Here is a 25,739-nt window from a genome sequence, read left to right on the forward strand (position 1 = left end):
TTAAGTGCCTAGACAATAGACACCCACCCCTACGCAAAAGTATTAATAAACTTGATAGTCGCCTTAAATTCTTACTTACAATGATTATAGACGCAGATTCGAATGACATATTTCAGATCACTCTGCCATTCTGTAAATAAAATTTGGAAAGTTCAGTCAAACATAAAATTAAAGAAAATACAATAAAATTTTATAAATACAATAAAGTGATAAGATGAAAATTTTAATACGAAACATCACATTGAATTCGAACGAGTCGTAACTAAAGTTTGTATTTATGCATAGCTTTTGAAATCAATTCTCAGTTATTTTAACTAGGGATTGTAATTTACTATCAAATTTCATAAACTGATAAACGGTAAATGATTTCTCCTACTACTGGTACACTGGTATTTACCGGTAAATGAAATAAATGTACCGGTAAACTGGTACCCACTCGACCCGCCATAGCCAATTACATTTCGTTTCAGTTTCGTATTGCATTTTGATCAAGAAATACAACATTGTTCTAAATCACTCAACCGATTACGATGGAACTTTCAGGATTTGTTGTATGTATATCCGGGAAGCTTACTGTAAAAAAAATTGCCCACGAACGGGAACGGAAACGGGAAAAACGGGAATGAGTGGCATTGCAATGCAATAATTTCAAATGTTTTCGCGTCGCGACCTGCGTTGTTAGGGTAAAATAAACAAACAATTGAATAATTTCAAACCTGTTCGCTTCCTGCATTTTTCCGAAAACGAGAACGAGAACGATAACAGGAACGGGAACGCAACTGGAACGCAACTGGAACGCAACTGGAACGCAACTGGAACGGGAACGGGAATTGCATGTGTTATTGTGGCATTGCAACGCATGCTGGGTTCAGCTAGTAGTTAAATAAGATATAATTTTAAAAAATTAAGAAATTATTATACGTCCTTTCAATGTTACACATTGCAGGAATGCGACAGCATGTTCGGTTTTTATAAGTTTCACGCTAATCGTTCAACATTATTTTTAAACCTTTCTTTAATATAAAACAAATATACAATTGAAACTATGTATATTAAATTGCATACGATATTTTTTTGTTTAATTTTTATTTGAATTGCTTGATTAACGTATTTGAAAAGAAACAGCGTTCAAAAATATCACATCCAAACCAACGCAATATTTAAGCATCATTTCTTAAATTCGTCACTTTTATATATATCGTCACTATACTATTTTGCGCTTCAAGTCAATGAAAAGCACTTTGAATAATACTAATTCAAAAAATAAAACACATCAACAACGCATATATATGAAATGAGAAACACTAACAATGAATAATGATCACCTTTTAAACTTTGACCGCACATACCAGGTATTGTTATATTATAATAATGAATAACGAGAGTAATACGAAACCTGCACAGACACGATGTATAATATACATAATTATGCGGTATGTACATACACTTGGGAAATGTTGAACAATGTTGAAAATTTCATTTGATGCAGCGTTCAGATGAAACATTATATCACAATGCAAATTTAACAGAGGGCTTATGATATTTGCGAAAAGGTAATTGCTCCGAAAATTCTCTCAGATTATTCTACGCTCGGTTCTAATGTATCGCATTGTCTAGCAATTGTTCAAAATTTACACGTAGAAACCGTATAAAGTGAATGTCATTGTGCAAAATTTCATTTCGCAGGGATCCCTCTAAGCCTCCGAGTCGTGCTGGAGCTTGTAGGGTTTGCCTGAAATCTTTCAAGCCCGAAGATTTCAGCAAAACGTGTAAAGAATGTCAGCAGAGAGTTTGCGAAGATTGCGCCAGCTATTCCAAACTAGACGATAATGAAGACCCGGTGAGAAAATTTATTTATTTTTTATTATTTTAAAATAAATGTTCGTTGATGCTGTTTAATTTTGAACATCGCTTGTTCAAGTGTGTGTATGTATATTTATTTTTTATCTTACGAAGACATGTTTTGTTTAATATATTAAGCATATTTAAATGATTGAGAAGTTTTCCGATGTGAAGCAATACGCCCTTTTTATCAGTGCAAATCGTGAGATAAAAAATACTATACATATTTTTGTAGATTCTGCGATTTGTTCTGTTATCCTGTGGCACGTACCAACTTGACGATTTCATCACCCGTTGAAAAGGGTGGTGAAATCAAGCTGCTCAACCAGATTGCTTTTAACTTGGATTTGTTTTATCTAAAATATGCTAATTTGAAATGAAAAAGGGTCAATTTAGAATGAAAAACCCATATTATTTAAATTTTAATAGTGTATTATTCAAAATTTTATTATGAAAAATGTTCTGCAGTATAATTTTTCAATTGTAATTTTTGTTAGGTATTTACATATAATTTATTTTATTTTTATTACATTTTATACCAGGAAAGTCTTACAGGTAAACCCCAATGCACCTTCCTGGCCAATTACAAACAATACATCATTTTTATTTTATTATACAAGTCACTGAATTACGAGTCACTGACTTAAACACGCAATTTAACGAGACATCTATGAATTGTACATAAATTTTATTGTACATTAATCATACTCAAATAGTGGTGACATAGTAGGTAGGAAGGATTTTAGCCAATTTTGAATCTGGAACCGTTTCAACAATGAAATCAGAGAAAATTGGCAAACTCTGATAGGAAACGATCGACCTGTAGTCAAAAATATCCAAGTCTGACCAGCAACGCTACAGATGTACTTAGAAAAATTCTTTTCAATCGAGGTCAGCTCATGGGATCGAACCCGGCGCCTCTCGGTGTTAAGCAGAAGCTTAACGACCGAGCTATGCTGCTGGCTGAATATGAATTGTCCCATTTTATAATTATAAGTGGCCTTATATATGTATGTTACAGTCGAAGTGTGTTTTAATATATTCCAATTGGCGTTTTAGTTCATTCATATTCGAATATAATTCAACTAGTAAATTATATTTCTACAAGCGCAAATACACTTTCAACAATGTGTGCCAGTTGTTATATGGCCGTTTTAATTTTGAAACCTCTGATATTTTTACGAATGCTCCAGAATTAAATAATGCGTTAATATTTACTATATATATCAAGGTCTGGCCAGCAGCACTACAGATATACTCATAAAAATTATTTTCAATCGAGGTCTGCCCATGGGATGGAACCCGGCGCCTCTCGGTGTTAGGCACAAGCTTAACGACCGAGCTATGTTGCTGGCTTAATAATGAAAGATACATTACATTACTAATTTTTAATTAAAAAATACATCGCAATTAGTTTTCAGGCCCACAAACATCACTTTTACGTTCGAAAGATATGTAAAAATAAACACTTGTTTATTGAAATTAATGAAAGTACAAATACAAAATTATGTGTATACATACATTTGTACTCATCCAAAATAACGCAACGTGTAAACTAATCGAGAGCAATCACAAAGTTATCTCAAATTATTAATCTGCCTAACTATTCCAAATATGTACATTACATTCAGACATACATTACATATGTACATTAGTATTTAAATCGACCCACGAGTCGTTACAACAGACTATGACAGTTCTGAAACTTTTCAGGAGGATTGGCGATGTTCGGTATGTCGCAGAAAATTGGCATCTCGAGCGGCAGCCCAAGTGCCCCAGGGCTCCACAGACTCCCTTCTCGAGGTACCAATGGCTGAGACCCTGGCGAGGCGTCATTCCGATGTAAAACTAGGAGTAAGCACCCCTGCGGGTTTGGCGCCTCCCAGAAGCCCAGAACTTAGACGACACTCTGACGTTTCACCAGCTTCGCTCAAAGAACTCGAAAAGGTATACATATACATGAAATATAATAGTTTCCAAACAAAGCAAGTACCCAATATGAGTTATTCTACGTTATATAACATTCATTCACATTGGGTGGACATTAGGGATCCCAAATATTCTTCGACTTCAACTATTCGAATATCGAATAGTAAATCAAGAACTATTCGAATATATTCGAAAATTAAAAAAAAAGGTAATTACATATGTACCAAGTATAAATTTGAATGAATCGTCTAATCATAGTTGCCATTGAATTCCACCTCATTTTTACAGCCAATAATAATTCATTATGATTTCTTGTAAAAATGTATATTTCGCCGGTGACTTCTTAAATATTCGTATTATTTTTCTAATGTTTTCTAAAATTTCGTAAAGATTATTATCGGTCGAAAAGTGATTTTGTTCAAAAATTTCCGTATTTAATGAATAAAAATCCGTTTCTTCACATGTAGACATTTCATCTTCTTCATTATCTTCATTTTTATCACAATTATCCCAATTACATATTTCATTTTCTTCATAATCGTCGGCTTCTCTTTCATCACTCTTTTCATGTTGACTTTGTGTATTTAGTTTGTCAAAAAAATATATACACGAATAATATTCGAATATTTCATCAACTAATGGTCGAAAAATCAGACGAATAATTCGAATACTCGAATATTCGAATATTCGATTGGGATCCCTAGTGGACATATGGTCTCCTGACATCATACGATCGTGCACATAATAGTCACAACAGAGTAGCTCACTCAGAGAAATGTTATTTATTTATTTATTCTAAGCAGACCATTGTGGCATAGCAGGAATTCCTAAAGCGCCACAATGGTCAAAAAATATAACACAAAAAAAAAATAAAAAAAATAATAATAGAATAATAGAAGTGCCTTTACGAATAAATAAATTGTGTCAATAATACGCGGTACGTCTCCATAACTGCGCTACAACGCACGAAATATAATCAGGGTCATCACATATTCACTGCAGAAAATAAAGTTTTATTTTGATATAGATTTATTTACGATTTGTTCGGCGTTGGTGGCCAATCCGTTTCTTTTCTCAGTTGACGGATTATTTTTATCCACTTTTTTGTATTTGTCTGTCCTTGGGAACTCTTAAATTTATGTGTAATATATAGTTTCAGGAGTTCGGTCTTTCGTGTCATGCGGGGAAGACGTGCTTCTGCGTTCTTCCCGCTATTACTCGCTTAAACCCGGCTATTGCACGAAATTTAATCTAAAAATTTAACCATCTAATCACTTATTTTACTAATTGCATCCTAGTATAATTTAAGTGTAAAAATAAACAGACGATCGGCCGTTAACAGCGTTTTTAATATCAGTGATTGCGAAAAATTTTGTGTTAATTTTGTGTCAGTTACAAAAGCGTATACGAACGAGATACATCTCCCTACCTGAATACAAAAAAATAAGGGTCCCTGCTCGCCAGTCAAAATTCGGTCCCACAGAAGCAATAAATCTTCCACATAATTGCTTTCAGACAAAAATTTTTAACGAACTTTACTTAATAGAATAATAGCAAACAGAAACGGTGTTTCCCAACTGTCTAATAGTTCTTTTTCATATTTAATTTATATTAAAGTAATTCGTGTAATTTTATATTCTTTACTAAATTTATTATTAAAATATTAAATTGCAAACCGCACTCACATATATAAATCCGTTGTCTCCAAAGAGGCGTCTCACGATAAAGATCTGTAAAAAAGTAGTATAACAATTGCTAATCTATTATTATCATAACTAACTACTTTCACTTACAAAGTAACCCTGTTAAATGGCATGTAATAACTTATAAGTGATCCAAGTGATACCTAGGATGACTATCTGTCAAAGCTGACCACAGAGAAGAGTCTATGGCGGTAAGAACTCACTCCTTGAATGGAAATCTCTCTCAAGTACCGCCTTTTTCTCAACACATCTTGGATAAATGCGAGAAAAATAATATCCAAACCTCCAACAAGGTAAGAGTGACGATGGATGATAGCTTAGCTAATAGAAACCTGTATTTAGCCACGTACAATGTAAGAACGTTATCGAGTGAAGGAAGTGTGCTTGCATTAGAGAATGAATTAGAAAATATCAAATGGGATATAATAGGACTTAGTGAAGTAAGACGAAAACAGCAAAACCAAATAATCCTAAAAAGTGGTAACTGTCTCTACTGGAGAGGGCTACCAAATGGTAGAATAGGAGGAGTAGGGTTTCTTATCAATAAGAGAATAGAAAGAAATATTATAGAAATAAGCGACATATCGGAACGTATATGCTATATAGTATTAAGAATCTCGAGCAGGTACACTTGTCAAATCTTCCAAGTGTACGCCCCCACATCTAGCCACCCAGACGAGGAAATAGAAGACTTCTACGAAAAAATACAGGACGCATACGATAATAGCCGTCACCACTTTAAAATAATCATGGGCGACTTTAACGCAAAAATAGGACAAAAGGCAAATACTGAAAGAGCAGTAGGCAATTTTGGTACCGGCCAAAGAAACGACAGAGGCGATCGCCTCATAGAATTCGCAGAACACAACAGGCTCTTTATCACTAATTCATTTTTCAGGAAAAACACCAACAATAAGTGGACTTGGGAGAGTCCTAAAGGAGACAGAAACGAGATCGATTTCATCCTAACAAATGCCCTGCACTCCGTTAAAGACGTTAGTGTTTTAAGTAAAGTAGATATAGGTAGCGATCACAGATTAGTCCGTGCCAAGATGGCCATTAATATAAATTGCGAACGTAGGAAATTAATAAAAGGATGCAGTAACTCTCCAGATTTCGCTCAACTAAGGTCTAGGAAAAATGAATTCGAACTCGAACTTGGAAATCGATACGGGAAATTAAACCCAGAAGCAGACATCGAGGAATTGAACACTGTAATTAGTTCGGTTCTAACCTCAACAGGTAAGAAATTAGGTGGATTCAGGAAACAGATTAAATTAAGCAAAATTTCAGCGGAAACAAAAAACCTAATTAAGCATAAAAGGAGTTTAGATAGGGATAATAATAAGCAAGAATACAATCTAGTAAATAAGGAAATTAAAAAGAGAATAGTCAGGGATGTCAGGGATTTTAACAGCAAGCTAATAGAAAATACCATTAAGAATAACCGTAGCCTGAAAAAGTGCAAACAGGATCTTTTCTTAGGCAAAAACCAAATGATCGCAATCAGATCAGAGAGCGGAGTAATAATTAGGAATAGAGAAGAAATCATAGACAGAGTTTACACGTTCTATGCAAAACTATACGAGAACGACAACGGCCAATTCCCCGCTCTGGAATCGACACACGGCCAAAGGGTTCCTGCAGTATTGCCTAGCGAAGTAGAGGCCGCGCTAAAAACTGCAAAGAACGGTAAATCCCCAGGGGAAGATAATATTCCCATTGACTTACTAAAATGTGGCGGCCCCCCCCTAATTAATATCTTAGCTAGGCTTTTCAGCAAATGCATCCAGAACCAAGCTATACCAGAAGGATGGAATAACGCAACTATCATTTTAATACACAAAAAAGGCGACAAAAGCGATATCAAGAACTACCGACCCATTAGTCTACTTTCAGCGGTCTACAAGCTCTTCACGAAGGTTATTACAGAAAGGCTGAAGAATATCCTCGACGAGAACCAACCTATAGAGCAGGCAGGGCTTAGGGCAAATTTCAGCACAATGGACCACCTCCAAGTAGTTGGCGAACTAATCGAGCGCGCCAACGAATATCAACGGCCATTGTGCCTAGGTTTCGTCGATTATGAGAAAGCCTTCGATACAGTTAGTCATAATGCAGTACTTAACGCTCTAAAAACACAGGGAGTGCCGGAACCCTATGTGGGACTGTTAGCTGCAATATATAAGAATGCCACAGCTTCGGTTAAAATTTTTTCAGGTACAGATAGATTTAGCATAGGAAAAGGAGTAAGACAAGGAGATACAATCTCGCCCAAGTTATTCAATGCGGTGCTTGAGGGAGTTTTCAGGAAATTGGATTGGGATACAGCCGGAGTAAGCATCAATGGTCGCTTTTTGAGTCACCTTCGGTTCGCAGACGATATAGTTTTAGTAGCTCGTGATTCAGCTGACCTACTTATCAGACTAACACAGCTGGACAGGGAAAGTAGAAAAGTAGGATTAAAAATTAACGTAGATAAGACTAAACTAATGTTCAATAGTTATTGCATGCCTGATAGCATCCCCTTAGATGATAAACCAGTAGAAGTAGTAAATAATTATTTATATTTAGGTCAAATAATTGACATGTCTGGTAGTAAAAATGAAGAGATAAAGAGACGTATGAAATTAGGGTGGAGTGCATTTGGACGGATGAATGCTGTTTTTAAAGCAAAAATGCCACTCTGCCTGAAGAAAAGGATCTTTGATCAATGCGTTTTGCCAGTGATGACGTATGGATGTGAAACTTGGACACTGAACGCCAAGATGCAAAATAAAATCCAATGCACTCAAAGAAGTATGGAACGCTGTATGCTTGGCATAACGAGGAAAGACAGGAAGCGGAACACGTGGGTGAGAAATATGACAAGGGTAGTGGACATAGTGGATAGAGTGAAGAGATTGAAATGGCAATGGGCGGGTCACGTAGCTAGGAGGATGGACGAAAGGTGGACAAAAGAAGTGCTTGAATGGTACCCGAGAGAAGGCAAAAGAGTAAAAGGAAGACCGCAAGGAAGATGGGTGAACGAAATTAGGAAAATGTGCGGAATGAGATGGATGAGTGTTGCGCAAAACAGAGACGAGTGGAAGCGTGTTGGAGAGGCCTTCATCCAGCAGTGGATGGCGAATGACTGTAAATGATGATGATGATATAGTTTCAACAAAAATATATATAATATGAAATGAACGATGTTTCTATCAATTAAACTTAAATAATTGGATATTAATATAATTCAGTATTCGGTGCCACCAACAGAAATGTTTTTACATTTATTTAAAAATAATTTTTACATTTCTCTGGTGCCAACCCTGAAATTTTATGTAGAATGCGGGCGATCGCCATGACACTTTTAAAAACTGTCAAACTACGATGGTAATTGAATAATGTTACTTAAATGGTTAATTTAATGTATTCCATGTTGTTTATTGTGTGTTTTTGAATGCATTGTGCAATTTTAACGATACACTTACCCATCTTGCGATATATATATATATATATATATATATATATATATATATATATATATATATATACAAACAGAGAAGTTTTTATCGGACATACGTCGAGCACAAAGCATCAAATACGACTGACGCCAAAATTATTTGAAAGGTCTGTGAACATTTCTCACTTGACAACAATATGACGCCTAGAGCCACTTCTATTATTATAACATTTCTCTGAGCTCACTGGTTTAATTCTAGTACAGCACAGACCGGCAACTAACTGCACGTAAATAGCAGTACGACAAGTATTCTTTGGCACATTCTATAGGGACACATTCATTTGTTCCGAGATGTGTACGTGTCGTTGACGTAACAGCAGTAGCCGACAAGATATATTCATATCATACAGCAGTACATGTCACCGTAACGTATCAAGCAATACCGGTTTTCTTTGCCCACTGTGGAAATATTCGCGCACGACGAGACATCATGAAAGCACACATGTGCTTAAGAATATTTTCGGAAACGTCATTTTGTGACAATATTGACTTGACGATACGACGCAAGCAATTTTGCGCCGTATCTTCGCGCTCTGTAATGTATATGCAAGCCGATTTTGCCTTACACTCGGCCAAAAATGTGTCTTAACATGCACTGCTGTATAGTATGAATAGAAGTAGTCTTTGCCGTGCACTGCTATTCTGGGCTATTCTGAAGACGCGGCAGCAAGGAAACAATGTTATGATACACGACGACGTAGGGAGGCCACCCTCATCCTGAGAATGGCCCCAAAGTGAGGCACGTGCCTTTCTACAACGATATGCGACGCGCCGCAACTTCTTAGTAGCTTATATTTCATCCATAGTAATAGTATAAGGTCACACGTACCAGTCATATTCCAAGTATACATGAGACAATTAACTGAAGCTATATATGGGTCGTGTGCGAGGTTCATACCAAAAATCATTGACCAATAGGAATCGACATCCAAATTTAGCCCATTGCCTAGCGAAATGGATTGGCTTATAAGGATGTCCTACACAGCTTCATAATGAAGACCGGAAACACTCACAAAATTAAAGCCGCAATATATGTAAAGCGTTTTGTCTGATGTCGTTGGTATTAAAACGTGTAATCCGCCATCTTTGGGAATGAATTACCGCGAATTAAGGACCTCTCAGAAGGAAAATTCGAGGAAACGTTTCCGCGGAAAATATCATCGCCGTAGTATAAATTAAGTGCGTTCAGCGTTCGTTCCATTGTGCATACTCAACTGTGCGAATCCTTTAAATCCACAACGGTTTTAATTCGGTTTACATCTCGCGATTTATCAAAATCCGAGACGAGCGTCTCGTTACAAAATTATATAATATGTGAGTAAGATGTCTGCTTTTCAAATTCAAACACATCCGTCTGGAAGAATTGAAGAAATTTCACAATGAAAATGAAACGCTTTCCAGAACTAATTCGAGCATAATAGCAGCGTATTGCCCGCTCGCTGGTTATAAATTCCGCTTGATTCTGACAGGTTTTGTACTTCGTAAGTGAATGGTTCAGGTTTGACGTTCTTAGTTAGTTACGTATGTAGTTAGTTAGTAATAGTTTGCCATAACAGATGGTTCCGTGTAATATAAAGTGAGCTAACATCGTTCGAAAACTATTTTATTGCTTCAGCAAATATATGTATGCTCCGTGTAAAATTTATACTATCGAATCTAACAAGCACTTCGAGTTTATTCCAAAAATCAAAAATGGACATCAAATGCAGATACCCAATTAAGACTAACCGATACCTTTCCTGCGATCAATTTACTAGTATTCAAACTTTTTATCTCTATTTCATCTAGAAAGGAACCGGAAGTAGTGTTTTTATCTATAAAACTATACAAACATATGCATCTTCCCACTCGTTTATATCCAATAATTGAAATAGTCCAAATGTGACTACAATCTACATAATTACCAAATGTTGGGTCTTGATCTTGCATATTATAACTTATAAGTTCGAGTCTTTCACAGATTGATCCAATTTCTTTCGGGTACGATTTAACGATGCATTTAAAAAAAATAGCTTTGCTCCTTAGAACGAATCATTTGCGCATTAGAATAAAAGAAATCGCGCATTAAATAAATACATTTGTGTTAAATAAAAAATATTTTAATTTGAGCAATGTTTTATTTGCTCAATGTAATTATTACAAAGTGCCCAGCTAAAGGCAGAATTTACAACTCACATGATTTAAACTACAAAAAATTTGTTACTTAATTCTCGAGTTATTAATTCTCAGCATTATGCCTATCTTTAATGCGCATTTAATTCATTTTAGGTTGCTTTACATTTTTCTGTTTTGAAAATAACTTATCAAATGCCCGCATTTGATATTGAAATGTTGACCAAATTAAAAAAATGGATTCGTAATTTTTCAAAAGTATTTTTTTTTATTTATTTATAATACATAAAACAAATCTTACATATTTTAAATAAACATAAGATTTTTTATGTATTCTTTTGTTTTAATTTTTTTTTCTTTCGCTGTATTTTTTAATATATTATATTAGAAATTATTTTTAAATTATACACTTATTTTTTAAATGACATAATATTATTTCAATTCAAACCAATTTTATGAAATCCTTACGATAAATGCGTGTTTGGTTTATAAAATGCGCATTTAAATTTTACCCATTTATTTCTGGGTCTAACAGTTTATTACCAACCTCAAGATTATTCGACAGCCTTTGAGCCATGCTCCAGCTAGCTTGTTCTCCCTAACCACCATTTTCAAATTCTTCTTTCGTTCATGTACCATCCATAAAAGAGACAAAATTCCATTTGGAAGTATATTCCCTTGCAGTTTCAAACAAAATATATCATTTCAAGAGAGTTCTGCTTTACTTTTTAGTTAAAAGGTGGCACACAAGCCATGAAAGGTTCCACGACAGATTTGGAATGGAGGAGTCGAGGAGGTCGCAGTGGAGCATGTAGCAGAGCCAACAGTCCACCCAGAAGTTGCGCACTGGGAATTGTACCTTCAATCGGTGTTGGAAGTCGCAGAGGCTCTCGCGTGGTTCCCAGACAACGTTCCTGTGACGACGATCTCAATTCAAACGCTCCAATCACTCCTCCAGGTGGTGAATCTGGTCTCGGTCTACCAGCTCCGATGCCCCGAAGGTGATTCTTTAATATATCATACAAATACTCATCAGTGGAATTGATCTTTACCTTGAGCTTTTTGAGTTTTTTAGAGCTTCGGCCTACGATGTGTTCGCGCCAGGATTGATAGCAGCTGGAGCTGCTGCTGCTGCAGCTGGGTCTCTTCCTGGACCTCCATCTCGACGAGCTTCGTTTCGCATTACAACTGACGATGAGCCTTGCAGTCCAGATCGTCCGCCCACGCTTATAGTTGAGGAAGATAGGAGGCTCCGAAGACGTGGAAGTCAACTGTAAGTTGTATTTTACTATAAAAATCCTAGTTGTAAATACTTGGGTACACCCAGAGTGCAGTTTTTGAAAATTATTTAATGCTCGTTAGAAGTTTTGAGACAATGAGACTTACTGATGGGGAGATTTCATTTTATATCATTTTCTGTACTTCATTCGAATCGGTACCTCAGACCCTACGAGAGAAAACTTTCCCAGCTTCGTTTCTGAGATTCTTTGAGTCCTTAAAAGTCAGTTTTTATTACAAAATCTAATCACGCGACTAATTAATAATCCTCACCTGTTGTCAGACAAGTTCTATGTCGATAAGAAACAACTACGACCAAAAAAATTGCTATAGATTAATTTAACAGTGCTGTTTCTTTTAAGAAAAAGCAGTGGCATGTCGTTGAAATCTCCCTGTTTTTGTCGCACAGTCTTACTTACATGTGAGCAAGCAGGATACAAGATAACGTCATACCAAGTCACCATTTATCCTGCTCGCACACGTGTAAGTAAGGCTGTGCAACAAAAATAAAGATATTTTCACGACACGCCAATGATCCATTGAACCAATCAGATCAGTTGCTTCAGTTAAAGTTTTGAGCCACTCGTTGTAGTTGATAGAGCAGGGGAAACAAGAGGAAGAGACATTTCGCAGACACGATCAAGAGACAGTATTCTCAATTCGAGTCGGCAATTCCAAATAGCGCTGTAAAATCACTCCACGTCAATCTTAATGGAAAACACTACATATATTCTAAGTAGTTTTTCACTAAGCACTCCCCCGTGTTCTGAAAAGACGCAGAGCTTAAAATCCATTTTATCTCCAGTCGGATGGGACTTGTGGGAGGGGTTTTCGGAGTCTCGAAGCCACGAACTTCAATTTCATTTATTACGAAACTATTTTTAACTGAACGCGACGCAATGGGAAGATTTTCTCTGAAGACTTTGCGAAGTGACGGGAAAACTTCATAAACGAACCACCCACCGATCGTTACTTTGAAAGACACAGTAATAATAAATACACGGGCAATATTGTTTTCCACGTGTTTTATCTATTAATATAACGACCGGATGTATTTATAGCTCCAGCTCAACTGTAAGTATACTTATTTTTCATTGTTGTTTTTGGCTTATTCCCTTATCGTCACTTCTAAAAGACGACGTAAAGCCGCACAGAAAGTTTGTTCACTAAATACTTTTCTTCATCTTGATAGAACACATTGTCCTTCTAGAATGTTTGCAATCTTTTTCATGATCTAAATACATTTTATTTTTTATTCAATCAAGGATGCACACTCGTCTTACAAATCGCGCCAATGCGACAATTGTACTACACAGATCTAGAAAATTATAATAATTATATACTAGCGTATTTACCTGGCTTCAATCGGTATTTGTAATATAAACCGCTTAAACTTGGCCAATCTAATTCCAAAATTTAGTTTTATTTTATAGTTTTATTTTATTTAAATTGATTTGATTATTCATGTTTTTCTACGAACCAACAATAGTTACATACTAAGTCCCTATCGAAATTAATATTATATTTATTTTTACATAAAACATGACATCTATGGTCAAACATTGTACAGAAAAATTGTAAGCATTATACACGGCAAATCCGATCAACATACACAGAGACATATATGAGGAAATTTGCAGCATTTTAACAAACCACTGAAAAATTGAATTGCTGAATAACTCAAATTTTGCGAGAGCTAGGACAGGGATGCCAATTCGCAGGAACCGTTACAATAAAAAGCAGATAAATTGGCAGCAAGCTCTGATACGAAACGATCGACCTGGAATCACAAACCAAAGCCTGGCCAGCAGCAGCCATTGGAAATTGAACCCGTGACCACTTAATTCGAAAGAATTATATGCTAAACACTAGTCCATGCTGCCGGTTGAACGTATTTGTTTTGAGCAGGTATTACCAAAATTTTTTACCTGCTAACAATGATTACCTGAAATATATAATTCCAAGGTCGATCGTTTCCTATCAGAGTTTGCCAATTTATCTGATTTTCATTGAAATGGGACCTACATACATATCGGCATCGCTGTCCTATCTCTTTTGCAAAAAATCGAGTTATTCGGCATCTCGATTTTCACTGATTTGTATAAATGCTTCAAATTTTTTCCGTAGGTGGATCCGTCCATGGATGTTAATTATTGTTTGTATTTGCCTTGTATAATACTGTAACGTAGAGATTAGGTGAGTGGTGCTCGTGGACCGATGGTTTACTAGCGCTGATCACCTGATCTCGCGTTCGCGCCAAAATGGCCTCGACGTATAGAGGAGTCGTGTATAACGGCCAATAGAATCGAGCGACTTATCAACCAATAGGGTCTCGCAAATATCGAGAGCACCCGATAAGTATAAATATTGGGCGCTCTCGAACTGTAGAGCATTCGGAGCTGGAGAGCCGACGAGTGTAGACCAATAAACAATCTCTAGAACACTAGCTGCGTCTTTCTCTCCGATTCTGGAAACCCCTTTTCACGTCCACGCAAAAATACTTACAATAATGCTGTACAATGTTTAACCATAGATGTCGTGTTTAATCTAAATATATATCTAATAATTCTTAATCTGCATAGCACACTTGTCGCATTGGAGCAATCTATTAAGACGAGTATGGTTGATTGATCGAATAAAAATAAAATAATAAAATAATTGACCAGATTATTTATTTTATGATCAAACTTGTATGTTCTTGAATGAACGAAATGTACACTTGGAGTGTAACATACATGTACTTACATAACTTCATTAAGACCCATGTGTGTATTATAAAAACCATTAGATAGTAGAATTCTTAAACCAGTAGCATAGCTCGGTCGTTTATCTTCTGCTTAACACCGAGAGGTTCGGGGTTCGATCCTATGAGCTGACCTAGATTGAAAATAATTTTTCTGAGTTTATCTGTAATGCTGCTGGTCTGACCTGGATATTTGTGACTCTTGGTCAATCGTTTCCTATCAGAGTTTGCCAATTTTCTCTGATTTTATTGTTGAAACGATTCCGGATTAAAAATTGGCTAAAAATCCTTCCTACCTACTATGTCACCACTCTTTGAGTATGATTAATGTACAATAAAATGTATGTACAATTCATAGATGTCTCGTTAAATTGCGAGTTAAGTCAGTGTCACGTAATTCAGCGACTTGTATAATAAATATAAATGCTGTATTATTTGTAATTGGCCAAGAAGGCGCATTGGGGCTTACCTGTAAGGCTTTCCTGGTAAAAAAAAATATACCTAGTACATATTTGAATGCTCATATTGCACACGATTCAAAAAAATCGTTTCAAAACTTACCCAACGTTCCACTAGTGGGCAGTTCTATAGTAGTGACACAAGTCTAGAATGAGGAAAACTCCAATTCAGCTGAAACGAGGTTGAATTTTCAGCACGTTCGCCACATACTTTCTCCAATACATATGTACACACTATCTGCCGGTAAATTGGATTAAAAAAATGGAAATGGCTCGAGACGAGCGTACGTGGCTTGCATAAATTCAAATGCAAGTTGCTTCGATTGCCTGAAACGACCCAGTTACCTGGGTCAACATGGTCCCACCCACTCCATTTTCTTTCCCCTTCTCTCCAACCCTCGGTATCCACCCGACCGTATAATTAAATTCCCGGCAGGAGTTCGCCTGCTCCTGCATCCTCCGACCTCCCGACCATATTTGAGATGCATCGCAATCATATTACGTAATACAGCTATATGATATAATACAGTAGGGTGAATTCCGCGAATTGTCTGGGTCTCCTGGAATGAAGGCGACAGAGCATTAGATTAGGCAACTGATTCACTGTGGCTCCGTTCCAAATTCGGCTCATTGAATATTCTCAAAGGATGCAAACAAAGGTTTAGTTGATTCAAATATGTAGTGAGTGCTTTTAACTTACATATGAAACACACATTGGGTTAGGTAATGCTACGTTGGGTTCAAGAATAGATTTGTGCTATAATTTTGTGTTATAATTGTTTTTTATTACATACCTCCTTTACGTTTCACTTACGATTACAATTCAGAAGACAATTTACCTCTTATCCGATCGTTTTCATACTTTGCCATATTGCTCATTTTGGTCATCAATATAAGTAAATGGATCTTCCGCCATTACGATTGAGATAAAATATCGTTTAAGAAGCGTTTCAAGTTCGACAATTTTTAATCTCGGTGACGTTTCTGTAGTCATTAATTTTATACATAGATGGCGGTAGTAAAAACATACATGATGGTATTAAAATAAAATTATTGGTATTTTTATTCAAAATAATAATTTATTACACGCTTTTATTAACTTCACTCTGTTAGTTCAGTGTCATTCCTGCCCGTCAAAAAATTGTGGTCTGATTGCTAACTACATACTTCCACTTTTTAGATCGCTTTGATATTTTACCAACATAAGACATTGAAGTAAGCTTATTTCTCCAACATTAAGCTAGAGGGGTTTAATCGTTAACAAACCATTAAAAATTACGTCGGAATCTTGTGCTAGATCGATGCGATGACAGCTAGCTATTCAACCGCGACTTTTTACCGCCCCTTCACAACTCAATTTAACAGTGGTAAAAGTTACTTTTTTCACTCTCATTTATTTTCATGTACGCACAGATGAAAATGTATGTACTTACAAATATTACAAGAATTTAAGTCGTGAAGGGACACGTGGTACAGATCAATTAGATTCGCATAGTACTTTAGAGTTAAGAGCACATTTATTTCATATGCAGCATACCAACATGAACATACACTCGGCCCAAGTGTGCTAACTTAATCATATATAATTTAATCAAATTCCGAGTTTGGAAACTAAATCCTACATTCATATAAACAGCAGCATATACTAGTGGTTCAGATTCAAATGACTAACTGTGTATATTTTTATTTTTTATTTACATATTAGCCACAATGACATTACAGAATAATCTAACGCGTCATTGTGACCAGACATATAAGCATAATAAGCAAATAATATATAAGAAAATAAGCGAGACATGTATGTATGTTATAAATAATAAATTTTTGAAACCATTTTCAAATAATGATGCCATAGCGGGTAGGATGGTTTTTGCCAATTTGATGGAGGAACAATGCTTCAAAAATAAAATTAGTTAAATGGGAAACTCTAATGGGAAACGATCGACTTGGAGTCACAAATATCCAAGTCTGACCAGCAGCATTTTAGATTATACTTGGAATAAATTATTTTCAATCGATATCTGCTGGCTAATCCGTATATCCAGCAAAATAGACTAATGGTTAGCATATAATTCTTTCGAACATAGTGGTCATGGGTTCGATTCCCACTGATTGCTGCTGGCCAGACCTTGGTTTGTGACTACGGGTTGATCGTTTCCTATCAGAGTTTGTCAATTTATCTGATTTTCATTAAAACGGTTCCAACAAATTGACAACCTTTACCCAATTCTCGAAATTTTCGATTTTTCAGTATCTTGAATTGTGCTGATTTGTATAAAAATGCTGCAAATTTGTCCATAAATGTCTCGCGAATTTCGAGTTTTTCAGGGTCTCGAAATTTAACGGTTTATATAAAAAAAAAAGCTCCGAAAATGTAAGTTTATCAAAAATTATCAATAGATGTTTCTATGATACTTTATTAAAATTATTCTAAAAAAATTATATATTGATGTTTGTGATTGGCCAGGAAGGTGCATTGGGGCTTGTCTGTTAGGTCTCCCTGGTATATATGTATATACATATGTATGTAAAAATAAAATATATATAAAGCTGCGTCCAAATTAAAATGTAACGCGCACGCAGGTAAACATTACAAATGCCCTGTATGTCCATGTTCGTCCGTGCACGCCTTACGTGTCCGTGTTTGTCTATGCGCGACGCAACAGCTTCTGAAATAAGTATGTATGTAGATATTGTATAGTGTTTTATTTTCGTTCGTTCGTTAAAATTTAAAAGCTTATTACTTTTGATGAGATCTGGCTCGTGACGAGTTAATCTTCAGAGCATTGTTTAACAAAGAACGACGTAGCTTTTGTTCGTTAGCGCGAACGCATATTATTATTATGATTTAACTTGAGTTGAGTTTGACTTACGAGGGATTTCTGTATAATCCCCATGAAAATCTCTGCATAACAAAGCGAAATTTTAAAACGTCCCCTTGTATATTGGAAGAGTTTCAAAATTAGACCTGAAAAAAACCTTAATTCCAGATACCATTCGCTTTGATTATCTATTCATAGATGAACACCGTTAATTATACATTACTTAAATGAAACAAAAACTAAATTAAAATAGTTGAACTAATTTCATATCATAGTATGTATATACATACCTTTGGCTATGTTCGGTATTAATTTAAGAATTTTATTATGGCTCGTTTTAATTCTGTTAATTTTTTAATGGATCTCTCGTATTTCGTACCCCGTGAACGGGTTTGTTTTCATCCCATTGATTCGCCCCGTTCAAAAGTGATATCATTACATTTCATATTTAATTAAGTTTTACATATTTTCGGACTGATTATATCTTTGACTTTCATTTTATATTTAATTCATATTTTTATGTCGTCTCTCTGCAGGGATATTTTAATTAAAGGTTGCCCCAAAATATTATACCTTCCTTTTTCTATGGACGGACTTTGACAGGGCTACATTAATGCCTCAAATTTTAAATAAAATCAAGATGGAGACTATGTAATTAAATTTTATACATTTTAGCGGGTCGTTTCATATTATATATTCACAAAGAATTTCATTTATAAGTTAGACGCATTGTCTGACGGTTGGTTGGCAGACTGCGCATGCGCAGTGTAGGTCTGATTGTCTATACGAACAATCATGGATGTTATAAAATAAGGGCTAAGATGGTTATTTAGTCACACTGATGATTGTTCGTACATACATCACAAAGAAATGATGATGAGATTTTTTTAATAGTTCAAATTCAATGCGTGCACCTGGATATTAGTATATTATGTTTTGATATATTTCTATAAAATTTTGAGTTCATAGTCTCTAAAGGCATTGAAAAATTGGATTTGTATTAATCTACTATGAATTTCATTTGATAATTTATATATTCTTTATTTTTCACAGACCGGATATAACTGCTCTGGTGACCCGAGGAGCACTTCCGGCCGGTCGAACTGGTCCACCACCCGGCTCAGGAGATCCAGTATGTCCTGGCTCACCTCCACTGCCAACTCGTCAACAATCTGTGGATGGTGAAGCCATCAGGATAGTCATCCACGACGTGGATGGAGCTGGAGCTGCCAAACGCAGAGTTCTACTTCGCAGAGATCCAGCAGATAAAGCACACAGAAGTATGCACAAAAGATTTTCTATTTATGATTTTTAGAATATCATATGAATTGAATAATCGATCAATTTAAATTGTGTTAAATTGGTAGCCCGACTTAAGTGCGAGAGACAAAAAGGCCTGACATAACCTTCAAAACCGTGGGAGACAAACCCGTCCCGGCAAAAAGTTGTTACGGGGACAAGTAGGAGATGGTGTAGAATATTATAGTCACAGATTTTGTCAAATGATTATATTCTTTAATTAGCAGTAAATATAAACAAGACTAATATACAAGTTTGTATTACAAGTTACTAGTCTCGATGTCCTACCACAAGTTACTAGTAAGGCAGTTTAATCACAAGTGAGGTTCAATAGATCTAACATGAGCATTTATACACAAAAGAATGATAAACTTCAACCAATCACAGAATTTTGGTAAATAACAAAGTGATTAAGATACAGAGCAACATCCGTGTGAAGACAGTTTTAATATTTGATTTATGTATCCTTTGAGAGTATCGAGACATTTTTGAGTAGAAACACAATTTATCATAGAGATAAATAGAGATAATATTTTAGGGTTTACACGTATCGTGGGACAAAATGCAGCTATAGCAATAAAGATTATTAAAAGTAATACTTTGTATTTCAACAGGTCATTAACTATGTCGTCTTATATAACAATCGTGTTAGAAACTCGCATAAATTATAATAGATAAAAGTTAAGTAGATAGGGTTGAACAGAATAGTTGATTGTACAGGATGGAAGCAATAGAGATATTGAAAGTCTCATAATTAATGAGGGATAGCTTTAAGAGATTACATAATAAATAGTTAAAAATGAAACAGATGTTCAAACTTAAGGTTAAAGGGTATTATACATAAGTATATACATAGGTTGTAAGATCCTACCACATAACAAAGTGGTCAATGACAAAACCGCGCCAGAATATTTGAAAAAAATAAGATATTGTTGCGTAGGTGTAGGTGGAGGATCCAAGTAAAAAGTCAAAGTCGTTTCACAGCATTTATTGGTGATTAAGGAGATACACGTGCTGGCAGTGATCCGTCCAGAATGTCTTGATATTGTCTAAGTACCTCCTTATAAAGGACAGGTCGCTCAGGGCATCTTCCTCGACACGTTTGTTATAGTCACGTACGAGGTATCTGGTCTCACGGTCTCGCGCAGTCAGTTCTGAGAATCCTAGTGGTAAGTGACTGGGTGCCGTTACCGACCGCTAAGTCTATCCATTGTTTAACCGACTTGCACTTAGTCCGTAGATAATCCTCAAAAACCAATTATAACGGTGGCAGGAACGCGACGTCTCACGCTCGTCCAGATTTTGGAAAATAGCTATGCCTAATCCGAGGGTTTGGTGCATCCGCTCTAAAATCGCCAGATTAACAGAACGGCAGCTTTAAACGTAATTCTCGTTTTCTCGAATGATAGATTGCACATCTGATGACGAGTAACTTTTCGATGTGCACAGATGCAATTATTAAAATTGAGTTGGATCTTTCTGGCGAGTTTAATAAGGCAAGATTCGGAACTTATCGAATCTTGCCTTATTAAACTCGCCTGAAAGATCCAACTCAATTTTAATAATTACCATTTTAATAATTGCATCTGTGCACATCGAAAGGTTACCCGTCATCTGATGTGCAATCTATCATTCGAGAAGATGAGAATTGCATTTAAAGCAGCCGTCCGTTAATCTTTCGTTCAATTTGTCTGGCGATTTTAGAGCGGATGCACGGCATCCCTAATCCGAGGGTCTCTTTTGTTGCACTCGAAACCACTTAAGCCGCCTGATAATGCCGATTGCGGCGTATGTTACAATATCAAAGTCGAAATCGAAGTAGAAGTCGAAATCGAAATAGTCGGTTTTGTCTTTCGCAGTTTTGATGCCTCGAAGTTATGTCGGGGCGGTTACACCGGGGCGCTTTTGTACCGAGCGCTTTTGACTGGATACCAGTAAGCTAGACTTTATACGATGTAACTTTTCTAATAGATCCAGTGCTGAAAAGTCGAAATTTTCATTGTTCACCCCGACCCAATACAAATATACATACATACATTCTATAAATAGGGGCTGAAACCACTCGGGGGAGGGTTTATAGTCTCCGCGAGGTTTTATGGAGTAGGTCGGTTATCTATGGGGTTGGAGAGGTGAAGACCTGTTGCTGGAATTTTCGCACCTCCATAATGACATTGTGAGGGCGTGGGAGTACCTTGGGAGGGTTATAATCAGGTAGCCGAGCGAATTGCTCGCATGCCTTCCCACGGACCACCACTTGAGAAGCTCGAGGGTGAGCAACCCACCCTTTCGCAATCCAAGCACGGCCATCTCCGTTTCTATGTATGTATATTTGAAGTATCGTGGAGTTTTCTGCTTGGGTTCATTTATACGTTAGTCAAAAAAATTGCTTTTCTTCATGGTTTCGAGTATTCTTATGACTGCTAGAATGATTTGGGTTTACTTTTTTTACTAAATTTCAATTGCTTTCATGAATAAGGGAGTTGTCTTTTGTGTGGTCCGTTTTTTATTCGCAACATTCTATGTATTTCTACTTGAACTTCTACTTCTACTGTACGATATAAGTCATGATTTATTTATAAATTGCTTCCTAGGGTTAACGAGATCGAATGAATTGTAAGTTTTGGGTTTATTTTTATAAAATAAAGGCCTACAAACAAAGCTATTATCTTCCCCATTATCTGTTTTAGATATCGTTACCTACGATATTAGTACATATGATGGTTGGACAATTACTTTAACAAGACCTTTTGTTGCTAATAATCGAAGTGAAACATAAAAGAGGTTTGTAAAAATAATGCCGTTTTGAGATCATACTGTCAAAAAAAATAGATTGACGCAAAATATTTACTTAAAGCCTGTAATATAAAGTATATATAATATAGTGTGGATAGAATAGCTTTTATAACAGAACAACTATTTATACTGTAAGTTGCAAAGGGGCGGTAGAAGGAGCGGCATTAATAGCTTTCATCGCTCTGATCTGAATTATTTTTAATGATAATCGTTAATGATTAAACTCCTCTAGCTTTATGTCAAAGACATTAGCTTACTTCAATGTTAGCTAACCCCCGTATGTCAGTAAAATATCAAACCGAACTAAAGAGTGGAAGTGGTTAACAATCAGATCACAATTTTTTGACGGGCAGAAATGACATTGAACTAACAGAGTGAAGCTAATAAAATAACTGCCTACTTATTTTCATAAAATGTGAACAATTTTCTTCTCTTTAAATTTTTAAATCGCATTTGAGTCAAACTTCGACAAAAAGCTTTCCATATCAACTATCAAGATTTTATTGAATAGCCCTGTGCAACGAAAAATGACCAGAGTGGAGCTTATAAATCTTTACTAAGTTTGACTCATTGAGTTGAATATGAGAATGATTTTTATTTGTTCGCTCCCGTTTATATGATAGTATACTAGTGAATAGCCCGATGAAATATCATCGCATGGGTATAAAATTATTATATACTCGTATAAAACTAAAAAAAAATCCGGAACCGAAACCGTTATTTTCGTAGACTCTCATAGATAGTTTTCAATTCTTTATTTGTAATAATTTTCAATTCTTAAAGTTAACGTTAACAAAATGTTAATAAAAGTTAACAAAATGTAATATTTTCCGATTATACACAAACGGTCATTGACCTCGTAACGTTGAATATTATTATTACACATAACAAATTACGTGCATATACATATGATGTGTATTTACAACACGTATTCTGGGCGAAGATATGGCGTGCGGCGCGGGGTCGTGAGAACATTTCGTTTGGATCGGAGGGTTCGATTCCCGGCACCCGTGGTTAATGAAATCAAGTTTTTTCTTGAATATCGTCAAAATATAAATAATTTAAATTTAGATAAAAATAAATATATAAAAAAATGGTTCAAAACCTCGCTAAATGAAATTATTAAAATTACGTATTTTTATATGGCGAGAAGGAATATTTCAATTAATGTTTAAAAAAAAAAGGCGAAATGAAGAATTGGATTTGGCGTGATGTAAATGACCATTAGCTCAATTTAGACCTATATTCAGGCTATTTGGGGTGATCGGTTCGAGTCGCGACAAAGTCGTCTCGTCGAAAAATGAATTTATCGATTTTTATCGATTCATTCATTATGTTCGGCGAGAGTTAGGACACTCACACACACATGCACACATACACACACACCCACACACACACAGATTACCGTCTTTATATATATATGATTATATTAGTTTTTAAGAAAAGCAAAATTTTTCTGCTGTTTTTTGGTTTTTTAGTCAAAATCTAGTATCGTTGTGTTCAAAGTGATTATTGAAATCAATAGTCAAATATATTTTCTATTGATTTAATTTTTTATTGCTTTGAAATACTATTGCTATTTCTTTCTCAATCTATTTTATGTAAAAAAATACTAATTCGAATGTTAAATGATTTTAAATTGAGTGAAAAAAATGCAGTTGTTGAAACCCGTGCACGTAAAAATATATAGGTAGTGCAAGTGAGATGACTACATACGTTTTGAGATGATTTTTTGTTGCTTTATGTAATTAAGGAGAACAAAAGGAGAGCACCCCCCCCCCTTTAAACATTCTAATTATGAAGTAACAGTTCTCAGAAATATATATTTATGTACATATATGTAGCTTAGACAAATATACAAGCTCCACGAACTCTCGAGCTTAAAACCCACGCAGTAAGTAGTGAATTCGCATTATTTTTTAACTGAGCGTTTGTAAATAATAAAGGGACGTTTAATTGAATCAAAGGATTGATAGAATTGTTCGTTTCAGTCGAAATCTGTAATTAAGGGCGCTTTTCAATGGGGACTTAATTGGGTTTAAGCGTAAGCTTCAAGCCGTAACGTCTACTGCGAACAATTAACGGAGTGCTTTAGACTTTAATTAAAATCAATAACGAGATCGTTTCCCCCCCTGAGAAAATATAACCGTTTGTTATATTGCTTATTGCTCGTCATAATCATTTTTATGGTGCAAGCTAGCAAAAGCACCAGAGGTTGCTAATTTTATGGTACAAATGCTTTTATTGCGCTAAAGCTCCACAGTTTAAGAATATCGTCGCAAAGTTGTGAAAATTAATTGACTTAAATAGCCGTACTTGATCTTGAGTCATATCTCTTCACTTCAGACTGTTTTGTCAGATTCTATCTACATATTTAATGTACAATACTTATTCAATGTCATTCGCCTGCTTGAGGTAGGGTTATAAGACGCTTCTATTTGAACGAGATTGTCCCAAATTATACATACATAGATGTAAATGTAAAACGGTTACAATTGTTGGCCAGTGTATAGTTGATGGCTGCTTAAACTAATACGATATACTCGCGTGAATTTATGGCATATATATGTAGATGTTAATACATATGTATATTACAGCTAATGCTACAGTTGTTGGCCAGTGTATAGTTAACGGCTTCTTGAACTAATACACTTAAGTGAATCTATAGCAAAAATATAAAACAAATAAGTAGAAATGGATCATTTGGTTGCGGCGCATTATGCAACATACCAACATAGCACACACTCGACCCACCTATGCTAATTTAATCATTCATACGTGCATTATATGATTACTAAATCCTATATAGTACATTACATATATGTAAATTTGTGAAGATACTCGTGATAGATATCAATAAGACCTGGGCCATGTTTATTTCTCGATTTGCCAAAACGAACTGTTGTTTGTTTGCGGTGCTCTTCAACATACCAACATTAGCACACACTCCACCCAAGCATGCCAACTTAATCACTTATACGTGCATTATTTTTAATTCGATAACTAAATCCTATATAATACATATGTATGTTATATTCAATTCGTGAAGAAACATGTGGTTCATGCCAATGAGACTCGCTTTTAGCGCTTTAAACCATTGTTATTTCTCGATGCGCCGAAACGAACTGTCGTTTAATTGCGGCGCAATGCAGCATACCAACTTAAGCACACACTCGACCCAAGTATGCCAACTTAATCATTGATACGTGCAATATTCTATGTTTGATAACTAAACCCTGCGTAATGACAAAAGAC

General features: G+C 35.6%; 1 protein-coding gene across 1 annotated transcript in view; it reads left to right on the plus strand.

Annotated features, from left to right (window-relative positions):
- Fife (regulating synaptic membrane exocytosis protein fife) overlaps positions 1-25,739 on the plus strand; it is a gene marked incomplete at its 5' end in the record, with an annotated part of 64,806 nt that overhangs the window by 18,988 nt on the left and 20,079 nt on the right. Inside the window, 5 exons of the mRNA XM_077440485.1 lie at positions 1,687-1,840; positions 3,556-3,789; positions 11,824-12,092; positions 12,167-12,364; positions 19,446-19,672. Of these exons, the coding sequence (XP_077296611.1) occupies positions 1,687-1,840; positions 3,556-3,789; positions 11,824-12,092; positions 12,167-12,364; positions 19,446-19,672 (1,082 nt within the window). The remainder of the gene's footprint in view (positions 1-1,686; positions 1,841-3,555; positions 3,790-11,823; positions 12,093-12,166; positions 12,365-19,445; positions 19,673-25,739) is intronic.

Source organism: Arctopsyche grandis, chromosome 11, assembly GCF_051622035.1.
Source record: "Arctopsyche grandis isolate Sample6627 chromosome 11, ASM5162203v2, whole genome shotgun sequence".
Lineage (NCBI taxonomy): Eukaryota > Metazoa > Arthropoda > Insecta > Trichoptera > Hydropsychidae > Arctopsyche > Arctopsyche grandis.